Here is a 19,911-nt window from a genome sequence, read left to right on the forward strand (position 1 = left end):
TTTGACAACATCCTAAAATTACCTAATAGTATAGTACGTGTCCCAATTGTCCTAACCCCTTGCCGCCCCATGAAGTAATAATATGTCCCGGTAAGTGTGCCTACGGCTGGGTTCACACGAGCATGTTCGGTCCGTAATGGACGGAACGTATTTCGGCCGCAAGTCCCGGACCGAACACACTGCAGGGAGCCGGGCTCCTAGCATCACAGTTATGTACGATGCTAGGAGTCCCTGCCTCTCCGTGGAACTACTGTCCCGTACTGAAAACATGATTACAGTACGGGACAGTTGTCCTGCAGCGAGGCAAGGACTCCTAGCGTCATACATAACTATGATGCTAGGAGCCCGGCTCCCTGCACAGTGTTCAGTCCGGGACTTGCGGCCGAAATACGTTCCCTCCATTACGGACGTAACATGCTCGTGTGAACCCAGCCTAATAGGTTGTTTGTCAGTCATAATGCATTCAAAAACATGAACATTGCTTTGTATTATAGACCTCAGGATTGAATGTCACTTTTTTTTAAAAGTTAATCCATAAGTAATATGTGCCCCGCAATGATACCTTTGAAGAATACAACTCATCCTGCAAAAAACAAGCCCTCATAAAGCTAACTTGATAGGAAAATAAAAAGGCAATGCCAAAGGGGACAAATCGGTGCATCCCGTAGGCCAAAAATAGTCCGCTTTCTTAATGGGCTAACATCACTTCTGACTTGTTTTAGTTGACTACATCGGTTACACATTCTGAAAGGCAACCACTTATGGAAGAAGTCTAGCCATGACAGTGCCAATAGGGTTTGCCACCTGGCTCTCAAGACCTTAAAGAGACGCATCAGGCAAGGTGGTGCAGGACGCATGGGTTCAAAAATAAGCAAACAGAGAAAACCTTTGTCATGCAACGACCTTTCAGGCCCTGTACTAGAAGTTAGATAGTTTTCCTAAAAGTACCATATAGGTTTGAATTTTTTTTTTCTTAGGTTTTGTTCGTTCTGCATTTAGTGTTCCTCTAAGAGACCCTGTAGTTCAAAGTATTAATCAATAATGCTGTCTTAACCTGGGGTTGATGTCTTTTGGGAATACTTATATAGAAATTGCATGTATAACAACAATTCTATATCCCTTTGAGTGTATAAAACAGTTTGGAGACAAAATTGGCCCTTTTTTACAATCTGGAATTATAAGACCAGACATATGTATTTCCGCAGCTTTTCCTAGTATTTTCTGTTGCATTGAGAGACTCGTACTCCGTATTTAACAAGTTAGTTTTGCTAAAAACCGCAAAAAACTCTTATTTGTTGGGAACTTAAATCTTTGCATGGCTGGGATACAAAAAATAAACTCTTAACTTCTATTATCTTATGTTGTTTTTTTAAGCTCCATTGTTAATCTTCCCGGTGAATCGACTCTCCGTCGTGAATTCTTGCGATTGCAGCAGGAAAACAAGAACAGATCAGATCCTCAGAGACAGCAGCAATTACAGAAGCTAAAAGACCAGGAGAAATACAAAAAACAGCTACTGGCCGAACGCCAGAAACGGATCGAGCAGCAGAAGGAGCAGAGGAAAAAGCTGGAGGATGTAGGAATTGAGCATCTTTCCCCTTTTCACTAAATACACAAACAGCTGATTTGTCACCTTCAGTACACTAGAGTGACAACAAAGTAGAGCCTATAAAATATGATTCAAGTGCAGCCAAAAAGTCTCAGCGGTATAAAAACTGTTTGACTCCTCCAGGGTCACGTATTTGAAGGCTATGATATTTATATTTAATACATTGATGCAATAAAAAAATGCAATCTCCCGTATTGTGTCTACAGCTCCTATGTAGGAATAGGTTTCGCCATTGTTTTCAGACTACAAAAAAAACTTTAAAAATTCAATCTGCCCCTGCTACTAACCTACGATTTAGCCACAACTTATTTAGACAAGTTACAAATGTAACAACTATCAGTCAGCGCTCTCAACTGGAACGTTGGATGAGTGCCAGAACCTTACCATGTAAATATTTGTAAAGAAAAAAGAGATAGGTCAGCACTCCATAACGCAGGTGATTAGTCATTTTTAATTGTTAATTTTTCATCCCGGTCATGCTATAGACCACCGTGTCAAAGTTTCAAAGAAAATGTAGCATTAGCAGCAACATTTCGGGTGCTAACCCCTCATCAGGCTCTCGGGGAGTCCGCTCACTGTACAGCACAGTGGTAACTTACCCAGGTTACAAGACTTGAAAAGTTGAGTTTGCACTATAATGTGCCTTAAAGTGGCTTTGGTTAGGCAAGACTTAGTCAACAATACATAAATACCCCCACAGACACCCTTAGTAAGGTATATTGACCTTGCTCCACTATCTTTATATAGTACAGTATGTAAATGCTGATCATATACTGCCAGCATATTCTATGTAATGTTCAATGACAACTTTTGATTTTGCCCTGTCGACAGCACCAGAAGAGGGAGCTAGAGCGGAGAAAGATCCAGGAATATGAACGACGATCAACAGAGTGGGAAGAACGGAAAAGGGATGGAAGAAAAGAGGAAAGGAAACAGGCGGATAAGGAGAGATGTGTCTTAGCGGATATACCCGATGGAATGGAAAAAAAACAGGTAGACAGACAGGCTGCAGGGGAAATGTCTGGTAAAACGGAAGTTCAGAGAAGCAAGATCTGCTCCGGCTGTAAAGTGGTTGTCTTGGTGAGGCAACTTCTTTTTAAAAACAGCTTATACACGATATAACTGACAAAATATATAATCACATCACATTCTAAGCACCATCATCTTCAATTTTCCTCTATTGCTACACCTTCATTGTTGGGTGGACTTACTATTTATGGTCTCTGACAGACTACAATTTCGGCAGTCTTATATTTCATGTTAAAAGTTTGCAAACTGTAGAAGATGAAACACAGGATTTATACCTTAACACCCTTATGGCTCTGTATTCTCTATATATGAAAACTGAACAGTATGCAGACAATGGGAAGAAAAGTGTCGCAGGCAATGTCTGTCTTTTCAGAGCCCTTCAGACACTCCTTTCTTATCCTCTTTTTTTTGATAGATGTTCGGCTGTCAATTCAGCTATCTGTCATCTATCACTGTCGGCCTTGCTAGTTCTTTTCTCACTATCTCTGCACACACTATTACTTTTTACTCTGTTTTTATAGTGGTCACCAAGCTTCTCATTCTTCTACCTGGATTGTATGTTTTTTTTATTCTACTATGACTGACACCAGAATGATTTAGAGTAACTAATATACTTTAAATAACCTAAACTTTGCAATATTTTATGTAACCACTATTTGGTATTTTATACACACGGTACATATACCTATATAGCTCACAAGCGCATATTAATATCATCAAATCACAATATACAGTCAACACTGAAAACTAAAGATCTTCTTACACGGCCCAACATAGGCCGTGTAAACGAGCGCCAATCAACGAGAAGCAATGCATGGAGACGAGTGCTCGGAACTACGATCGCTCGTCCCTATACATTTCTACCATGTCGTCAACACATCTCCCTGTTAACCCAGGAAGATCCCATGCCGGCAACGATAACATTGCATGCTGCATAAACTATGTGATCAGCCGAGCGTTTGCTCATTCATCGGCTGAACGTTTACACAGGACAATGATCGGGAACAAGCGTTCATATGATCGCTTGTTTGCCTGATAATTGGCTAGTGTAAGAGGGCCTTAACTCACTATTTCCAGGCAGTGACGATAAATGTAGTACTGCAGTTATTAGAATAGTGTGAATGTCCACATTTTGGTGGACTATCATTTAGTTCTGTTATCTAAAAAAGTGCACAATGCTGTAATGATGGATTTCATTTAAATCTTTATATAAGTTAGAGCTGCATTTTTTTCCATTACACGGCGCTAAATCCTTTTTCCCTTCCCACATACATGTAAGACCTTGTTTACACAGTGCAGATTTGTTGCAGAGTTTGCTTCCTTTTTTTTAAGCCAAAAGCAGAATTGGATCCAGTAGAGGGGAGAGTGTAAGACCTTCCTTTATATTTTTTTTTTGTTTAGGGTCCGCTCCGGTCTTTGACTTAAAAAAATACATGCAAAAATCTGCATCAAATCTGCACTGAGTGAACAAGGCCAAAATGATAAAATGCTGTCTGCTTACAACCACCCCTAGGGGGACCTTACTGCATATGACCCCCTATTCGGCTAAAAAAAATAATCCATATGCCGTCGAGCAGGGAGAAGAATATAGAATGTCTAATAGGTCCGAAACTTTTTATTTGTTGAAGCAAAGCTCCATTAGTGTGAAATTTATTTCCTTTTATATAGACCGCTTCAGACCAGGTGATCTATCTTTAGACTGGGGGTGCCATCTCCAAAGCTTCAGACTGAGGGAAGAGGGGGTTCACTAGAATATATTTCTTCCCATGCTCAGTTTTCATTGAAAAAGTGATATTCTGGGATTGGCCCAGTTTTACGACCCCCATTCTGCAAAAAGTAGGAACAAAACGTTTGTAATATATACGTGTAATTAAAATTTGTGCCCTGGTGTGATGACTAGCCTGCAGTGAAGTGGTGGCCTTAGTGATCCTGCCATCGATCTGTGGCCATGTAACATCACATTATATCCCTATGGTTGGAACGTCACTGCAGTAGTTAGACGATGCAGCCATTAGACAAAACATCTCTAAAGATGCAATGGCACAGAGTTCTAGTTGCAATACTGGAGGGCAGCAAACATGAACAATTTTGACAGTATTTGACAGATGTTTTTTTCCCAATTTTTGCAGTTGGCATGGCTGTTGTGGTTTCAGAAACTGACCATATATATTTTTACAGAGCTCCAAATCCGCTGCTTCCCTTCACATAGCCATAGTCTCTGTAGTGATGGCTGCAGACAAGCAAAAATTTTATCAATTCACTCAATGACAAAATTTAGGGAATTTTTAGAAAAACACACCTATAAAATTATATATGAAGCAATGACCCCTGTTCGTTGATTCACAGAGGCAGCGCTCCCCATAGACTAATTGCGTGTGGCCCTTTTTATTGGAGTCTATGGGCATTATAGAAATAGCGGAGGACTGTGGATATGCCAGAAATGTAACAATCATACTCATATGTATGCAGCCGACTTTAAGCCAACAGCTGCTATCAGAACACACTTTTAACTTGCAATATTAAATTGAGAAGGTGTAATTGAGAGTATGAAAACTAAAGAGAGCTGAACTAAAACGCATTTCTAGCTTCTTCAGAGGAAGGATTATTTCACATAATAATTCCATTAAAGCAGTTTACTAATTACAATAATTTTATTAAAAGTTTTAGTTACATTCTTTAAGCAACCTCATTATTGCTGGCTCACGTAATGTTATTAAAATGTTTTTTATTGTCTAACCGCTTAATACCCTTTCAGAAATGAAACTATCCATTTTGCACAATAACATTTTGCTGGGTTCTAATTGTTCCATTTGTTTTCATATTCCCTTATTTACTTGAGTTTATAAAAAAAATCTTTAATTTGCTTCATTAATTTAGTTTCAAAATAAAGTTCTATTTGTTATTCTTGACGATAATACCATTTTAATCAACAATGAACGACCTGGTATTATTGGTTCTACATGTGAACGGTTATATTGAAATAATATACGTGCTAAATTGTTACATGTAAAATGAGTGAAATAGTTAGAACGGATGGGAAGGACGAATTTGTTCTTTTGGAAACAGAGTAGGTAAAATATTAAGCCACCAAATGACCCATTTGAAATGGCTCAGTATGAGCCCGCAGGTAATCATTTAGACTTTTCCAAGGGAGAAAAGAGAACATGGATACAAACCAACTCCCTCCCCCCCCCAAAAAAAAAAAAGGTCTTGAAATATCGCCAGATGTACAAAATCAAAAAGAACGTAATATTTCAAAGCAAGTTCAATGCAGGAAAGGGTCACTTTTGAATCGGCAGGGTATCAGACTCATAGGGATTTTATGTGGTCAGAGCACAATGGGATAGGTGTTGCATGTTCGACCTAGCAAATATAAATTTGGAAGAAGCATTTCAAAGCAGGAATTGTAAAGAAAATAGCTTCTCCTGCAATATAAGAAAGTGCACTTTATCTAAATACATCAACATTTTACTATTGCATTATCTTGCTCCATAATTTTAGAAAACATGTAGGTGTAATTTCAATTGCATCAGCTGAAAGATAGAATAAGTTGTGCCAACTAAACCTCGTTATAGCTTAAGGCTGGTGGAAGAGGGGGTGCACTCTTTTTCCATCTACATTAAAATTCCTTAAAGTAGATGGAATAATCATCTGGCCCTTCTTCTCATGAGCCCATAGGGCAATGCTAATTTTCCAGAAGGAAGGAGGAAAGCTACTGTACTACTGCCTCACAAAACATTCCTACTTCATTGAACATTTTAGTTTGTGAAAAAAGGGTGCAGCCCCTTCATCTATAGTTTGGGACTGTATATAATTGCTTTCTCCTTCAACTCTTTCAAGGACATAGTCTATAGTTGAACGTATGAGGGTATGTTCACACGGCAGCGTCCAACACGCCTGAAATTACGGAGCTGTTTTCAGGCGAAAACAGCTCCTGAATTTCAGACGTAATTGCTCGTACTCGCGTTTTTCGCGGCGTCAATTACGTACGTAATTGGAGCTGTTTTTCAATGGAGTCAATGAAAAACGGCTCCAATTAAGTCTCAAGAAGTGACATGCACTTCTTTGACACGGGCGTCTTTTTACGCGCCGTCTTTTGACAGCGGCGTGTAAAAAAAAAGGCTGTGTGCACAGAACATTGTAACCACATTGATTTCAATGGGCAGATGTTTGCCGACGGTTTGGAGCCGTATTTTCGGACGTAATTCGAGGCGTAAAACGCCTGAATTACGTCTGTAAATAGGGCGTGTGAACATACCCTAATGGTCTAGTGACTAATGCATAGTATTGTTTGTTCCTACCTAAATGCAGTAGCTTCATGAGTTTGACCAAATATTTATACTCCATTTCCAACTGGCCAGCCATAGGATTCTCTTGTTGTCCTAGTTTCTCATGTGATCAGCCATAGTTGTGTTTATGAGGGTCACAAGGAAGTGAACATTGAAGCTACTAAAATTACCTATTAGTAGACAGAAGTAGATATGGACGCATTCTGCATAGCTAGAGTATGGGCTAGGAGTTATTTTTTTGCCAATGGGCCCGATGAACCCAAGTAAAATACTGGTCATCCTTCTTATCAGTTTACTCCATATTAGAAAGGTCCTACTTTTATTAAAATAGAACTTAAAGGGAACCGGTCACCAGCATTTCACTTATTGAACTCTACTCATCCTTCACTGGCCCCTGCTGTCAAATGTTCATTGCCGTTATCCCGTCTCCTAAACTTCTCTGACAGAAAATAACGGTCTGCAAACTTTTTGTGCCTTAAATGGTAATAAACCGGCAGTCTCGTTCGTTCCTCTTCTTGTGCCCGCCCATTGCCGAAAACTGGCCCGCCCTGACTGCTAAAATCTCGTCTGAGATAGTGTGCATGCGCCTGTCATGTATGGTCCGACACCCTTCCCTGCTTCGTCCGGGCCTCAAATCTAGATACTGTGCATGCGCCACTACCATTGTGTGCACGCACCAGAACATCGATGTTCAAGTGTGGGATTTTGTGTGTGCTGGATGGGAGCGAGAAGCTGTCAATCAAAAGTAAGGAGGCGGGATAAACAAAGGAAGGCTTGGGGAATGAACATAGGACTTATGCTCATTAGCATACAGCGTGGGAACACTAAAAAAACTGAATACTAAAAGGTACAGAGTCTACTTAGAAGATAATTATAGGTTACATCAAAATGATTTTTCACCCACTTCCACCTGGTATTGTTGGTTTAATAGGTGAAATGCTGGGGACAGGTTCCCTTTAAAAAGGTTTTCTCTATAATGGTATAGCAAATAGAAAAGGTAATAATGAATAATATGACACAATGTAGGTAATGGCAACTTGGGTTTTATGCTGTGTGAGGAGCTTCCAATTCGCAATAGTAACAAGACAGTTCCATACAATAAAGTACATTGCAACTTTTGTTTTCTTGCTACGTCGGTGCTGGTCACCAGCACCAAATTCCCAGCCGGTCTCCCATGCTGGTACTTGCGAGGCCTTATGCTGTGCAACGTCTGCGATTCACGAGGGCAGGCACATTCAGATTATAATGGCCATTGACACCGGCGTAGCAAGACGCCAATCTCTTCTCCTCGTGGAGTCTCTGTACGGAAACCACAACCTCCTGGAGAGAATTTATCTGGATGCTTTATGGATTTTCAGACACTACAGGTGATGTTGAATATTTATGGTAAAGAAAGAAAAGTTTTTGCAAAGAAAACAAAAGTTGCAATGTGCTTTATTGTATTGAACCGTCTTATGGCAACTAGATATGCCATAAAATGATGACAAAGTGGAGTCTGACCGCTGGGACTGCTACCATTTACAGCAGAGATGTTGCCACACATTCGCATGCACTTTCCATTAAAGTGAATGGGAGATGTGTAAACAGCTGAGAATGCCACTTCTTTGCAGGGAAGGGGCACCCTCCATCTTAGGGGTGTGGGGGTTCCAGCTGTCTGACCCTCCCAATTACTCCTTTAGATATACAAAATGTACTTTTCAACCAAAGGTGATATTTTTATCCTCTAACATGGTTATAATGACCCATTTTGAAAATAATTTGGTCATCTCTTGGGTCTGCTTTGTTTCTAACCTTCCCTAGAGTTATTGATTAGTTGGAATCTTTATTAAATTCTGTTTTGTAAATGTTATGGGCTGTAACTGTAACATTCTGTATTTACCCCTGAAACATAACCTAGTATTCGCTGTACAATTAGTAGTAGCTAACAAAATAGAGATGTGTTCAGAGCCTCTATTGCAGATTCCATTAGATATCTCCGGAAGAATAGTGCTGCATGTATAACTATTCTCCTTGTCAAAACGACGGACACCACAACTGAACAAGGCGGAGCGCATTAGAAGTCAATCTAGCATTGTGTCTTGGTTTCTGTTACCAACAGAAACAATGTCGCAGATTTGAACAGAGCCATCAACTCGAAATAAAGTACTGAGATTTAAAAAGGATTTGAAACTCAATACATGTACAGTTTATATAAAGCCTTTTACACCGACAGAACTGAAAATGGATATAAAAGAAAAGTACAATCTGTTTTTGATATACTTGTAATCTTTTCCTTAGGAGTAGATCAATAGCAAATATTTATAGGTCTTAAACTGAAATGGTATTTGTTTTACAAGATGAGTAATTCTTCTTGTGCTACAATGTGATCGATCTGTCCACAGTGTTGCATTTTGGCATCCGTATTACAACAGCAAGACCTGGACCCCCTAAGGTTCAAGTGAACCGAACTTAGATGATTATTGAACCCTCTGGTGATCTAAGTTTCGTTCATTGAACTGCAGGAGTCCAGGTCTGTCGGCCATAATACGAATTCTAAGTCATCTGAATATGGTCTTTGTGCAGTATATTTACATGGTTAAAGGGGTTCAACAAATCAAAGTAATTTTTTTGTATGATTAAAAGCTATACAATTTTCCAATATACTTTCTGTATTCATTCCTCACAGTTTTCAGGATTTCTGCATGTTGTTATACAGTAGGAACATTCATTGTTTACTTCCAGTGGATACAATTCTGTCCATGATCATGTGATGGACACACAGGTGCACGGCTCGTTAGAAGACACAGCTCCGATACACATACTGTAACCGTAAGGGTATGTTCACACGGCTTATTTTTGGACGTTTTTTGGGCCATAAACGGCCGAAAAACGGCCAATAAATCGGGAAGCAGAACACCTAAAAATATCTGCCTATTGATTTCAATAGGAAAAACCGGCGTTCCGTTCCGATGGGCCGGTTTTTTACGCGGCGGTTTTGAAAAAAGGCCACGCAAAAAACCGGCCGCAAAAAAGAAGTGCAGGTCACTTCTTAGGATGTTTTTGGAGCCGTTTTTCATGGACTCTAGAAAAACAGCTCCAAAATTTTTCTGAAACTGGACTATTCCTTGAAGGCTGTTTTTTCTGACCATTAAATCAAATGGATATTAATGTAATAAGTACAGATATCTGTATGAGAAATTCACAGAGGTCAACACTATCTTACAGAAGCATTACATTTCATGTTTCAGAACTAGTAAATGTGGTTACTAAATTTATTAAAATTGCTGACTTAATTCTGACTTTACAGTATGAAGACCTCAAGAGGAGAACGGATGGAAAAAGCACCCCAACTGGAACCTCACCGTCTGAAATGGTAAGGAAGATTATAATAGACAAAATTAAATAAAGAATACAAGGCTTGACTCATTTTGGTCCTCCTCATATCTCAATACCCAAAGTTGGTAGTACCATTGTAAAATACATCCATCGAAGGATTAAATATTTGATTCACACAGGGACGTATTAAGGGTACCATGGGCCCCGGGCAGTTCACAAAGTATGGGCCCCCCTCCGAAATCTGAAGACACTGTACCTTATTTTTTGCAGATTTCTATTTAGGTGACCACAGATCTGGCACAGTATTGGAAGAGGTCAAAAGCTTTAAATTGTTTGAGGTTTCCGGGAAAAAAGAAAATCTGCCGTGCGTAAATATAACCTTAAAGGGTTTCTGTCACCAGTTTATTAATTCCCTATCTCATAATAATCGAATAGGCGCTTTTCTGCTGATAACTAGTGTGATTATTTTTTTTTTAAAAACACTTATTTTAAAACTTATGAGCAATTTTGTTCATATGCTAATAGCCAAATAGGAGGTTACAATATATTTTCACTGGGCGGAGTAAAGAAAACTGTATGACGCTGTTCTATCAGCGTCATACAGGTCTCTTCACAGCACAGCGTGATCTCAGATTCAATCGTGAGATCACTCTGTGTTGACACTTCTGACCGCAGGTCCTTCACCACAGCAACTCAGCGCTACTCCAAGAAGAAGGTCCCTACATCACCTCCAGCCGTGATGTACGACTTTCATCCACAGCAGTGCTGCTGCTACTTAGGATGAAAGTCATCAGTTACATCTGGAGGCGCCCATTTCTGCAGAGTTTGCCGCTCAGATGTCTTCGGTTCCTCAACTTTCTAATATTTTCGCACCTATAAATGGAGATAAAATTCCCATGGTGCTATGCCCTTCAATATAATAGCACCATACACTGTGCCCCTATATATAATACAATCAATATCTCACACCATGCCCCTAAATGTATTAGCACCATAATCTGTTCGCATGAATTAAATTGTGTCAAACAAACACCACACACACTAACAATGTCCCCCTGTAGGTAGTACCAGTTACACTGCCCCCTGTAGGTAGCGCCAGTCACACTGCCCCCTGTAGGTAGTGGCAGTCACACTGCCCCCTGTAGAAATTGCCCGCAACGCTGCCCACTAAAAAAAAAAAAAAAAGGAACACATTCTCACCTGTCCCAATTTCCGCGCCGTCCTCCAGCGACGCAGGGCTCGTCAGAGACCAGGCGGCATCATTCAGCGTAACAGCGCAGTCAGCGTGATGACATCGTGCCACCTGCGTCATTATTAAAGTGCCGAATGGCGAGGAAGGGAACTGATAGTTAAAACCTAAAAGCACAAGAGCAAGCGGACAGAACACCCCAATAAATTATATAGCACAAATACCAGCCACGTATTGTAAAAGAATATAACTTTATTAGTAAACAATACACGGTATCACATAGAATATAATAAAAATACAAATGGTCACATGGAGAGCAGCAGCAACAGGTATATCAATAATTATACCAAGAGGTTAACAGACCTAACCTATCTCAACATGTAACGTCCTGTATACAATAAACCCCATACAAAAAATATGGTAGAGAGTAATGTATGTACAAATAGCAAAATGCCAAGCACAAATAGCGCTAAAACAGCTGCATAGTGTGTATAGAACAATAAATTAAGGTATACTGTGAAACCTATATAAGTAAATAGACACAATGACGGCAATAGCAGCAAAATCTAATGGTAAAGATGTCTAAGTATACCTAGAGACATGGTAGGGAGACAGGACGTGATGAGATGTGGCACAAGGGCAGAACGCCTCGACGCGCGTTTCGGCTGAGACCGGCTTCGTCAGGAGGCTGACGATATTAAAAATAAGGGGGGTATATATACAAAACGGCTGGCAGCAATAATGGTACACACCTGTGCACGATGTGTAAATCGACGCTCTAGCCGCATGTTGCAACGGCCGCCATCACCGGAAGCGCCAGTATGTCTGCATGGTGATGACGCGTATCGTCAGATGATAGTTCCCTGTCTCGCCAGCACTAGAGAAAGCAATTCTATTTGCGTCCTAAGGACACGCATACAATTGGGTGAGAGGTCCCGCTTCACCCTGGTTCTCTAAACCGGCTGTAATTTTAACAGCCGGTTCAGGAGAACCGGTGCGAACTGGGTCCCCTTTCAGCCTCGGGCCTGGGCACTTGCCCAGATTGCCCTCATTATAATATGCCCCTAGATTCACACTCCATAAAGGATTTCCACTTTAGGTAACGGGTTATGAGCAACACAACCTAGTTAAGTTATAGACGGTAAAGTAAACAGCCTATATTGGTCTATACAGATTAATTTAGGTAGATCATAGAGGATGGAGTCTACTGGGCTGCACACCGACACATTTTTGGTGTTAAAATCCAAAAGTAATGCCAACTTTTACTAAATGTTTTTAAAAAAATATAATGCAAAAGGAAATAAATTACAGTTTCGCCCACAACACATTTTTGCTTCTCCGCCTTCAGCTTCCAGAACTATTTTTCACATTCTTCGTAGGCTTGCTTCATTTATATTCTTATAACAAATTGTAAATCCATATTTTCGAGGTAGGACAATCCTCCTCATCATTATATTTATTTCCATCTGTAACCATTTTAAATAATTTCAGGTCTTTCAGGGAGAAATTAACAATTTGGGACTCCTTTTAATAGTATATTCACATTATACGGTTGAGGGGTTTTGTTTATTTGTAGCGGGTTTCAAACTGTAAAAAACAGTTTGCAAAAGTATTGTAACGTTAATGAAAGGGTGTGTATAATTTTTCGTCCTAATCGTGCATTAGCATATCGCAAATTTAAGGTAAACTCAAAATGCAATCAACATGCATTCATTGGCAAGGCATAGGCAGCGCAAAAAAAATAAATAAAAAAATCATGGCTACGTTGCTGTACTGCCGTGCCACTGGGGAAAAAAAACTGTGGATCAGTCCACCAGCAACCATAATATTAATTGGAAATACATCATAGACTAGGAAGGAGTTGTTGAAGTTTGTAAATACAATTTAAAGAGAAAAAAAATACACACATGCAAAAACCGCATGTGCTTTGGTCAAACATACATGCATTTTTCAGATGAAGTTATCAATATGATTCAAACTCCATTTTCAAGGCACAATGTGAATATACCCTAATAGCATCCAGTTGTATGAATTAGGGTATGTGCACACACATCACCATTTCAAGGGAAAACAGCTCCTGATTTTCAGACGTTTTTTAAGCCGCTCGCATTCTTCGCTGCGTTTTTTTACGGCTGTTTTTGGAGCTGTTTTTCTATAGAGTCAATGAAAAACGGCTCCAAAAACTGCTCAAGAAGTGACATGCACTTCTTTTTTGCGGGCGTTTTTCAACGCAGCCATTTTTCAAAAAACGCCCCGCCGGAACAGAACGCCGTTTTTTCCATTGAAGTCAATGGCCAGATGTTTGGAGGAGTTCTGCTTCCAATTTTTCGGGCCGAAAAATGGCCGAAAATAAGCCATGTGAACATACCCTAACAGGGAACACACATGTCATAAATATGCAAACTTACAGCACAACAAAGTAATGTCTTTTCTCACACAAAAGTTGAATGGAAAGTTGAATAAAACTTTGTTTTGAATAGCAAAAAACTGAGGATATTCAGAATCAAAGAAAATTTCACCGGACTTTACCTAAAGATCAATCTCAGTTACTGTTTCTCCAGCATGACCACATGGAGAAGAATGTAGAGTTACCAAAGCACCCTTCAGATCGTAAAATTATTGGCTCAATGAATGAACTAAAGGTAAGAAATATAACTAACTAACTAACTAACTAACTAACCAACCACAACAGCCACAACATTAAAACCATTGATAGGTAAAATTAATAACATTAAATATCTCATTACAATAGCACTTCTCAAGGGGTGGGATATATTAGGCAGCAAGTGAAGAGTCAGGAAAAATAGACAAGCAGTATGTTGTTATATTTGGTTATTATGTTTCAAAGTGGTCCAAGGAAGGACAATGGGTGAACTGGCGACAGAGTCATGATACTCTAAGGCTGGGTTCACACAGAGTTTTTTGCAGGTGGAAAATCTGCCTCAAAATTCAGTTTGGATGTCAAAAGGGAGGTCAGAGGATTAAAACGCCCGAAGATAGGGCACGTCCCTTCTTTTTCCCTCAAGCCGGTTTTTCCGCTCGCGGGGGGAAAAAAAACGCCTCCGCCTCCAATTGAAATCAATAGGAGGCATTTTCAGCCGTTTTTTTGCGGCGCGGTTTCCGCATCAAAAAACTCGCCAAAACACTCATTGTGAACTCCCTCTAAGGCTCATTGATGCGCACGGGAAGCGAAGACTAGCCCGTCTGTTCAGATCCCACTAAAGAGCTACTGTAGCACAAATTGCTAAACAAAAAAAATAATGCTGGCTATGATAGAAAGGAGTCAGAACACAGAGTGGATCGCAGCTTGCCGTGTTTGGGGCTGCGCAGCGACTACTGACCCCTGTCCATTGCCGGAAATGCCCACGTTGGGCACATGAGCATCAGAACTGGACCATGGAGTAGTGGAAGAAGGTAGCCTGACCTGATGAATCTCTTTTTCTTGTACAGGGTGAGCCATTTATATGGATACACCTAAATAAAATGGGAATGGTTGGTGATATTAACTTCCTGTTTGTGGCACATTAGTATATGGGAGGGGGGAAACTTTTCAAGCTGGGTGTTGACCATGGCGGCCATTTTGAAGTTGGCCATTTTGTATCCAACTTTAGTTTTTTCAATGGGCAGAGGGTCATGTGACACATCAAACTTATCGAGAATTTCACAAGAAAAACAATGGTGTGCTTGGTTTTAACTTTACTTTATTATTTCAGGAAGTTAATATCACCAACCATTCCCATTTCATTTAGGTGTATCCATATAAATGGCCCACCCTGTACATCAGCTGGGTGCATTGCTAACCTGGGGTATAAAAGGCACCAGGATGCACTATGAGGAGAATACAATCGGATGGAGGAGTGTGATGCTCTGGGCAATGTTCTGCTGGGGTAACCTTAGGTCCTGGCACTCATGTGGATCTTTCTCTAACCCATATTACCTACATAAACGTGGCAGTAGCTTTTTTCAAGAGGATAACGCACACTGGCAAACTGAAAAAAATATTTTTTATATGAAATCTCATCCCCATTGTTGCAGATATTTCAACATTTATCCCTTTAACCCTTTCACGACCAAGGACGAAAATGCACGTCCTGGTCGGCTGCTAGTTCCCGCACCAGGACGTGCATTTTCGTCCGCATTTCAAACTGTCACTCTGTGTAAACACAGAGTGACAGACGCGCGCTGACAGCTGTCCTAGACAGCTGAGACATCAGTCTCGCCGGACAGCGGACCATCGCCGCTGCTTTCGGCAGTTAACCCCTTAAGTGCGGTGACGGATTGCCGTCGCCGCATTTAAGTGGTTTGAAGCACATCGGCAGCCCCCACGAAGTGATCGTGGGGGCTACCGATGCTTGTCACGGCAATCGGAGGTCAGATAATGACCTCCGGGTTGCCATGTACGGAAGCCTCGGAGGAACAGCGTCCGGCCGTTCCTCCTCTGCTTCCTGTCAGTGTGACAGTCACGTCACAATGACAGTTAGAGTACATTACACTACGTGTGTAGTGTAATGTATTCCAGCAGCGATCAAAGCTGCAAGTCTAAGTGTCCCCTAGTGGGACAAGTAAAAAAAGTAAAAAAAAGTTATAAAAATGTTTTAAAAAAAGTGTAAAAATAAAAGTTGTAAGTTCTATAAACACTAAATGCTTTTTTTTCCTATCATAAGACTTTTATTATAGAAAAAAAATGAACACGTTAAAAAAGTACACATATTTGGTATCACCGCGTTCGTAACGACCCCAACTATAAAACTATAATGTTATTTTTCCCGCACGGTGAACACCGCAAAAAAAAATAAATGAAAAACGACGACAGAATCGCAATTTTTTTAGTCACCACCGCTCCCTAAATAAAGAATAAAGTGATCAAAAAGTCGCATGTACCCAAAAATAGTACCAATAAAAACTTCTATCCGTCCCGCAAAAAACAAGCCCTTACACAGCTTTTTTGACTAAAAAAATAAAAAAATTATGGCTCTCAGAATATGGTGACAGATTTTTTTTTTTTATATATAAGTCATTTTATTGTGCAAACACAAAAAAAAAGGACCAAACCTATATACATATGGTATTGCCGTAATCGTACCGACCCGCAGAATAAAGTAAAAATTTAATTTATAGCGTACGGTGAGCGCCGCAAAAAGAAAACCTAAAAAACATTCCTGTTTTATTGCTCAGGATTGCAAAAAAATTGAATAAAAAGTGATCAAAAAAAAATCGCATGTACCCCAAAATGGTACCAATGAAAACGACAGATTGTCCCGCAACAAATAAGCCCTCACACGGCTCCGGTGGTGAAAAAATAAAAAAGTTCTGTCTCTCAGAATATGGCGATGCAAAATGTGCAGAATGTACAAAAGCGGATAAGATCTGGCGCCATTTATCAGTGCGACACCGGCCACATATCTATGAAATATTATTTATTTACCCCATTATCATACCCTCTTATTATGCCCTGATGTTCTCCGCACAGATAACATATGCCCCCACATTATAACCTGAAATACCAGCGAAAACCAAAACAGAAAAACTACCAAGCAAAATCTGCGCTCCAAAAGCAAAATGGCGTTCCCTCCCTTCTGAGCCCTGCAGCGTGCCCAAGCAGCAGTTTGCGCCCACAGATATGGCGTCGCCATACCCGAGAGAACCCGCTTAATGTTTTATGAGGTATTTGTCTTCTGTGGCACAAACTGGGCACAACATATTATGCACTAAAATGGCGTATCAGTGGAAAATTGCAATTTTCACTTTGAACCATCCGCCGTGCATTAACCCCTTTGAGCACTATGACTTAATAGCAGGTCATGTTGCGGCGGTTGATGTATGGAGCTGTCTCACGTGCTGAGCCCGCTCCATACGCTGCGGGTGTCGGCTGTGTATTACAGCAGGCCCCCTCGGTACTAACGGACAGGTACAGCGATCGCTCTGTTACAGAAGCCTGTAAGAATAAATTTGATATTAATTTTCGCGCCCTAATTCCAATAAACTCTGTAAAAGACCCGTGGGGTGTAAATGCTCACTATACCCCTAGAAAAATTCCTTGAAGGTTTTTCCAAAATGGGGTCACTTTTAGTGGGTTTCCACTGTTTTGGTCCCTCCAGTGCATTGCAAATGCGACATGGCACCGAAAACCATTCCAGCAAAATCATAAATCCAAATGGCGCTCCTTCTCTTCTGAGCCCTGCTGTGGGTCCAAACAGCAGTTTATTACCACATATGGGGTATTGTCGTAATCGGGAGACATTGCTTTACAAATTTTGGGGTGCATTTTCTTCGTTATTCCTTGTAAATAATAAAAATTTCTATGTTGTTTCAGAACAAAAGTACATTTTAATTTTTACAGACTAATTCCAATATATTTAGCGAAAAACCTGTGTGGTCAAAATGCTAACTGTACCCCTAGATAAATACCTTAAGGGGTCTAGTTTTCGAAATGGGGTCGTTTATGGGGAGTTTCTATCGTTCTGGCAGCTCAAAGCTTCTCCAAATGTACAGTGGGGCCTAAAACATTTTCAAGCAAAATATGAGTCCTGAAAGCCCCCGGGTGCTCCCTTCCTTTTGGGCCCTGCAGTGTGTCCAGGCAGCGCATTAGGGCCACAATGTGGGTATTATTGAAAACAGGAGAAAGAGGGTGATAGATTTTGGGGTGTGTTTCTTCATTTTCATGTTCGCTTTACAAAGAAATCGGTCTTCAAACTAATACTTTTATGAAAAAAGTGAAATTATTATTTTTTTCACCTGATATGCATTACATTTAGCAAAGAACTGTGGGGTCAAAATACTTAGTATACACCTAAATAATTACGTTATGGGGTCTAGTTTTCGAAATGGGGTCGTTTATGGGGAGTTTCTATCGTTCTGGCAGCTCAAAGCCTCTCCAAATGTACAGTGGGGCCTAAAACATTTTCAAGCAAAATATGAGTCCTGAAAGCCTCCGGGTGCTCCCTTCCTTTTAGGTCCTGCCGTGTGTCCAGGCAGCGCTAATGTGGGTATTTTTGAAAACAGGAGAAACAGGGTGATAGATTTTGTGGTGTGTTTCTTCATTCTCATGGTCGCTTTACAAAGAAATTGGTCTTCAAACTGATACTTTTATGAAAAAAAATGAATTATTTTTTTTTTTCACCTGCTATGTATTAAATTTAGCAAAAAACTGTGGGGTCAAAATACTTACTATACCCTTAGGTAAATACCTTAAGGGGTCTAGTTTTCTAAATGGGGTCATTTGTGGAGGTTTCCATCACTCTGAGACCTATGAGCCTCTGAAAACCTGGCTCGGTGCAGGAAAACAAAATGTACTTCAAAATTTATAAAATTATTATTACATTTGTAAGTCCTCTAAATTGCTGAAAATTTATTTTATTTTTTCAAAAGTGCTGCCAAAATAGAGTAAAGAGATAGAAATATATATTTAATTAAAAAAATTGTACTGTATGTACGTACATATGTGACATATTGCAGTTAAAAATAGGGGAAAATTTTAATTTTTACAAAATTTCTTCCATTTTTCTATTTTTTAATTAATTTCCGCGAATCGAATCAGTCTACTTTTACCACTAAAATAAAGTACAACATGTGACGAAAAAACAATGTCAGAATTACTTGGATATTCAAAACTTTCACAGAGTTATTCTCTGATAAAGTCAGACATACCAGATTTGACAAATCTGGCTTGGTCATTAAGGTACAAACATGCCCGGTCATTAAGGGGTTAAAGATCAGCAACTCGATAGTAAATAATAATACCAGAAAACTGGTCATATCATGGGTATACCTTCTCTCCTATGGCCAGCTTGATGAGAAAGATCTCATAACAGACACCAAGAATGGTCTCGGTTATGAGTGTACCATTCTTTAGCGTACCAAGAACGGTACACTAAAGGCTCTAGAAAGCACAACAGAAAATATACCACCACTCACGCCAAATATTCTTGCCAGTCATTTGATTTAAAACAACTTTCACTTGAATATAAACAGTTACAGAAAGTTTTAATTACATTTCAGATATCGGAAAAGAGAATCACAAATGTTGACCAGAGCAACATTAAATGGACAGGCTTTGTACAACCAGCACATTCCCGGCTTGGGTCTGGAAGCAGTTCTAGTCCATGTACACCAGCTTTACCTAGAGCCATTCTGGAGGTAAGTTCATATTATTTGTTACGTTTCTGTGGAATTCATCCATGGCTTCAAAAGTTCAGCTACATATCTAAAAGATGTCCATAAAATGTTAAATGGGTATTTCAGAGATAGACGAAAAATGGCATTTCACTAAACCATGCCATCAATATGTGATCGGTGTGTGGACATGATTGATGGGACCCACACGGATTGCTAAAACAAGGGTGCTGCAGTTTTTTTCCCGACATACAGTACGACCATTCCTGATCTCTGTCTGGTACGGCAACACAGCCCCATTGCTCCAGTCAGTAGAGACGTGGTGTTGTAGAAACGTTGAAGGAGCTGCTGAGCTATATCTGCTGTAG

General features: G+C 40.0%; 1 protein-coding gene across 1 annotated transcript in view; it reads left to right on the forward strand.

Moving 5' to 3' along the window:
- Nucleotides 1-19,911, forward strand: part of NRK (Nik related kinase) — a 236,229-nt gene that overhangs the window by 123,971 nt on the left and 92,347 nt on the right. The window contains exons 12-16 of the mRNA XM_075835864.1: nt 1,375-1,576; nt 2,441-2,602; nt 10,214-10,279; nt 13,912-14,073; nt 19,430-19,567. Of these exons, the coding sequence (XP_075691979.1) occupies nt 1,375-1,576; nt 2,441-2,602; nt 10,214-10,279; nt 13,912-14,073; nt 19,430-19,567 (730 nt within the window). The remainder of the gene's footprint in view (nt 1-1,374; nt 1,577-2,440; nt 2,603-10,213; nt 10,280-13,911; nt 14,074-19,429; nt 19,568-19,911) is intronic.

The sequence above is a fragment of the Rhinoderma darwinii genome, chromosome 8, assembly GCF_050947455.1.
Source record: "Rhinoderma darwinii isolate aRhiDar2 chromosome 8, aRhiDar2.hap1, whole genome shotgun sequence".
Taxonomy (NCBI): Eukaryota; Metazoa; Chordata; class Amphibia; order Anura; family Rhinodermatidae; genus Rhinoderma; species Rhinoderma darwinii.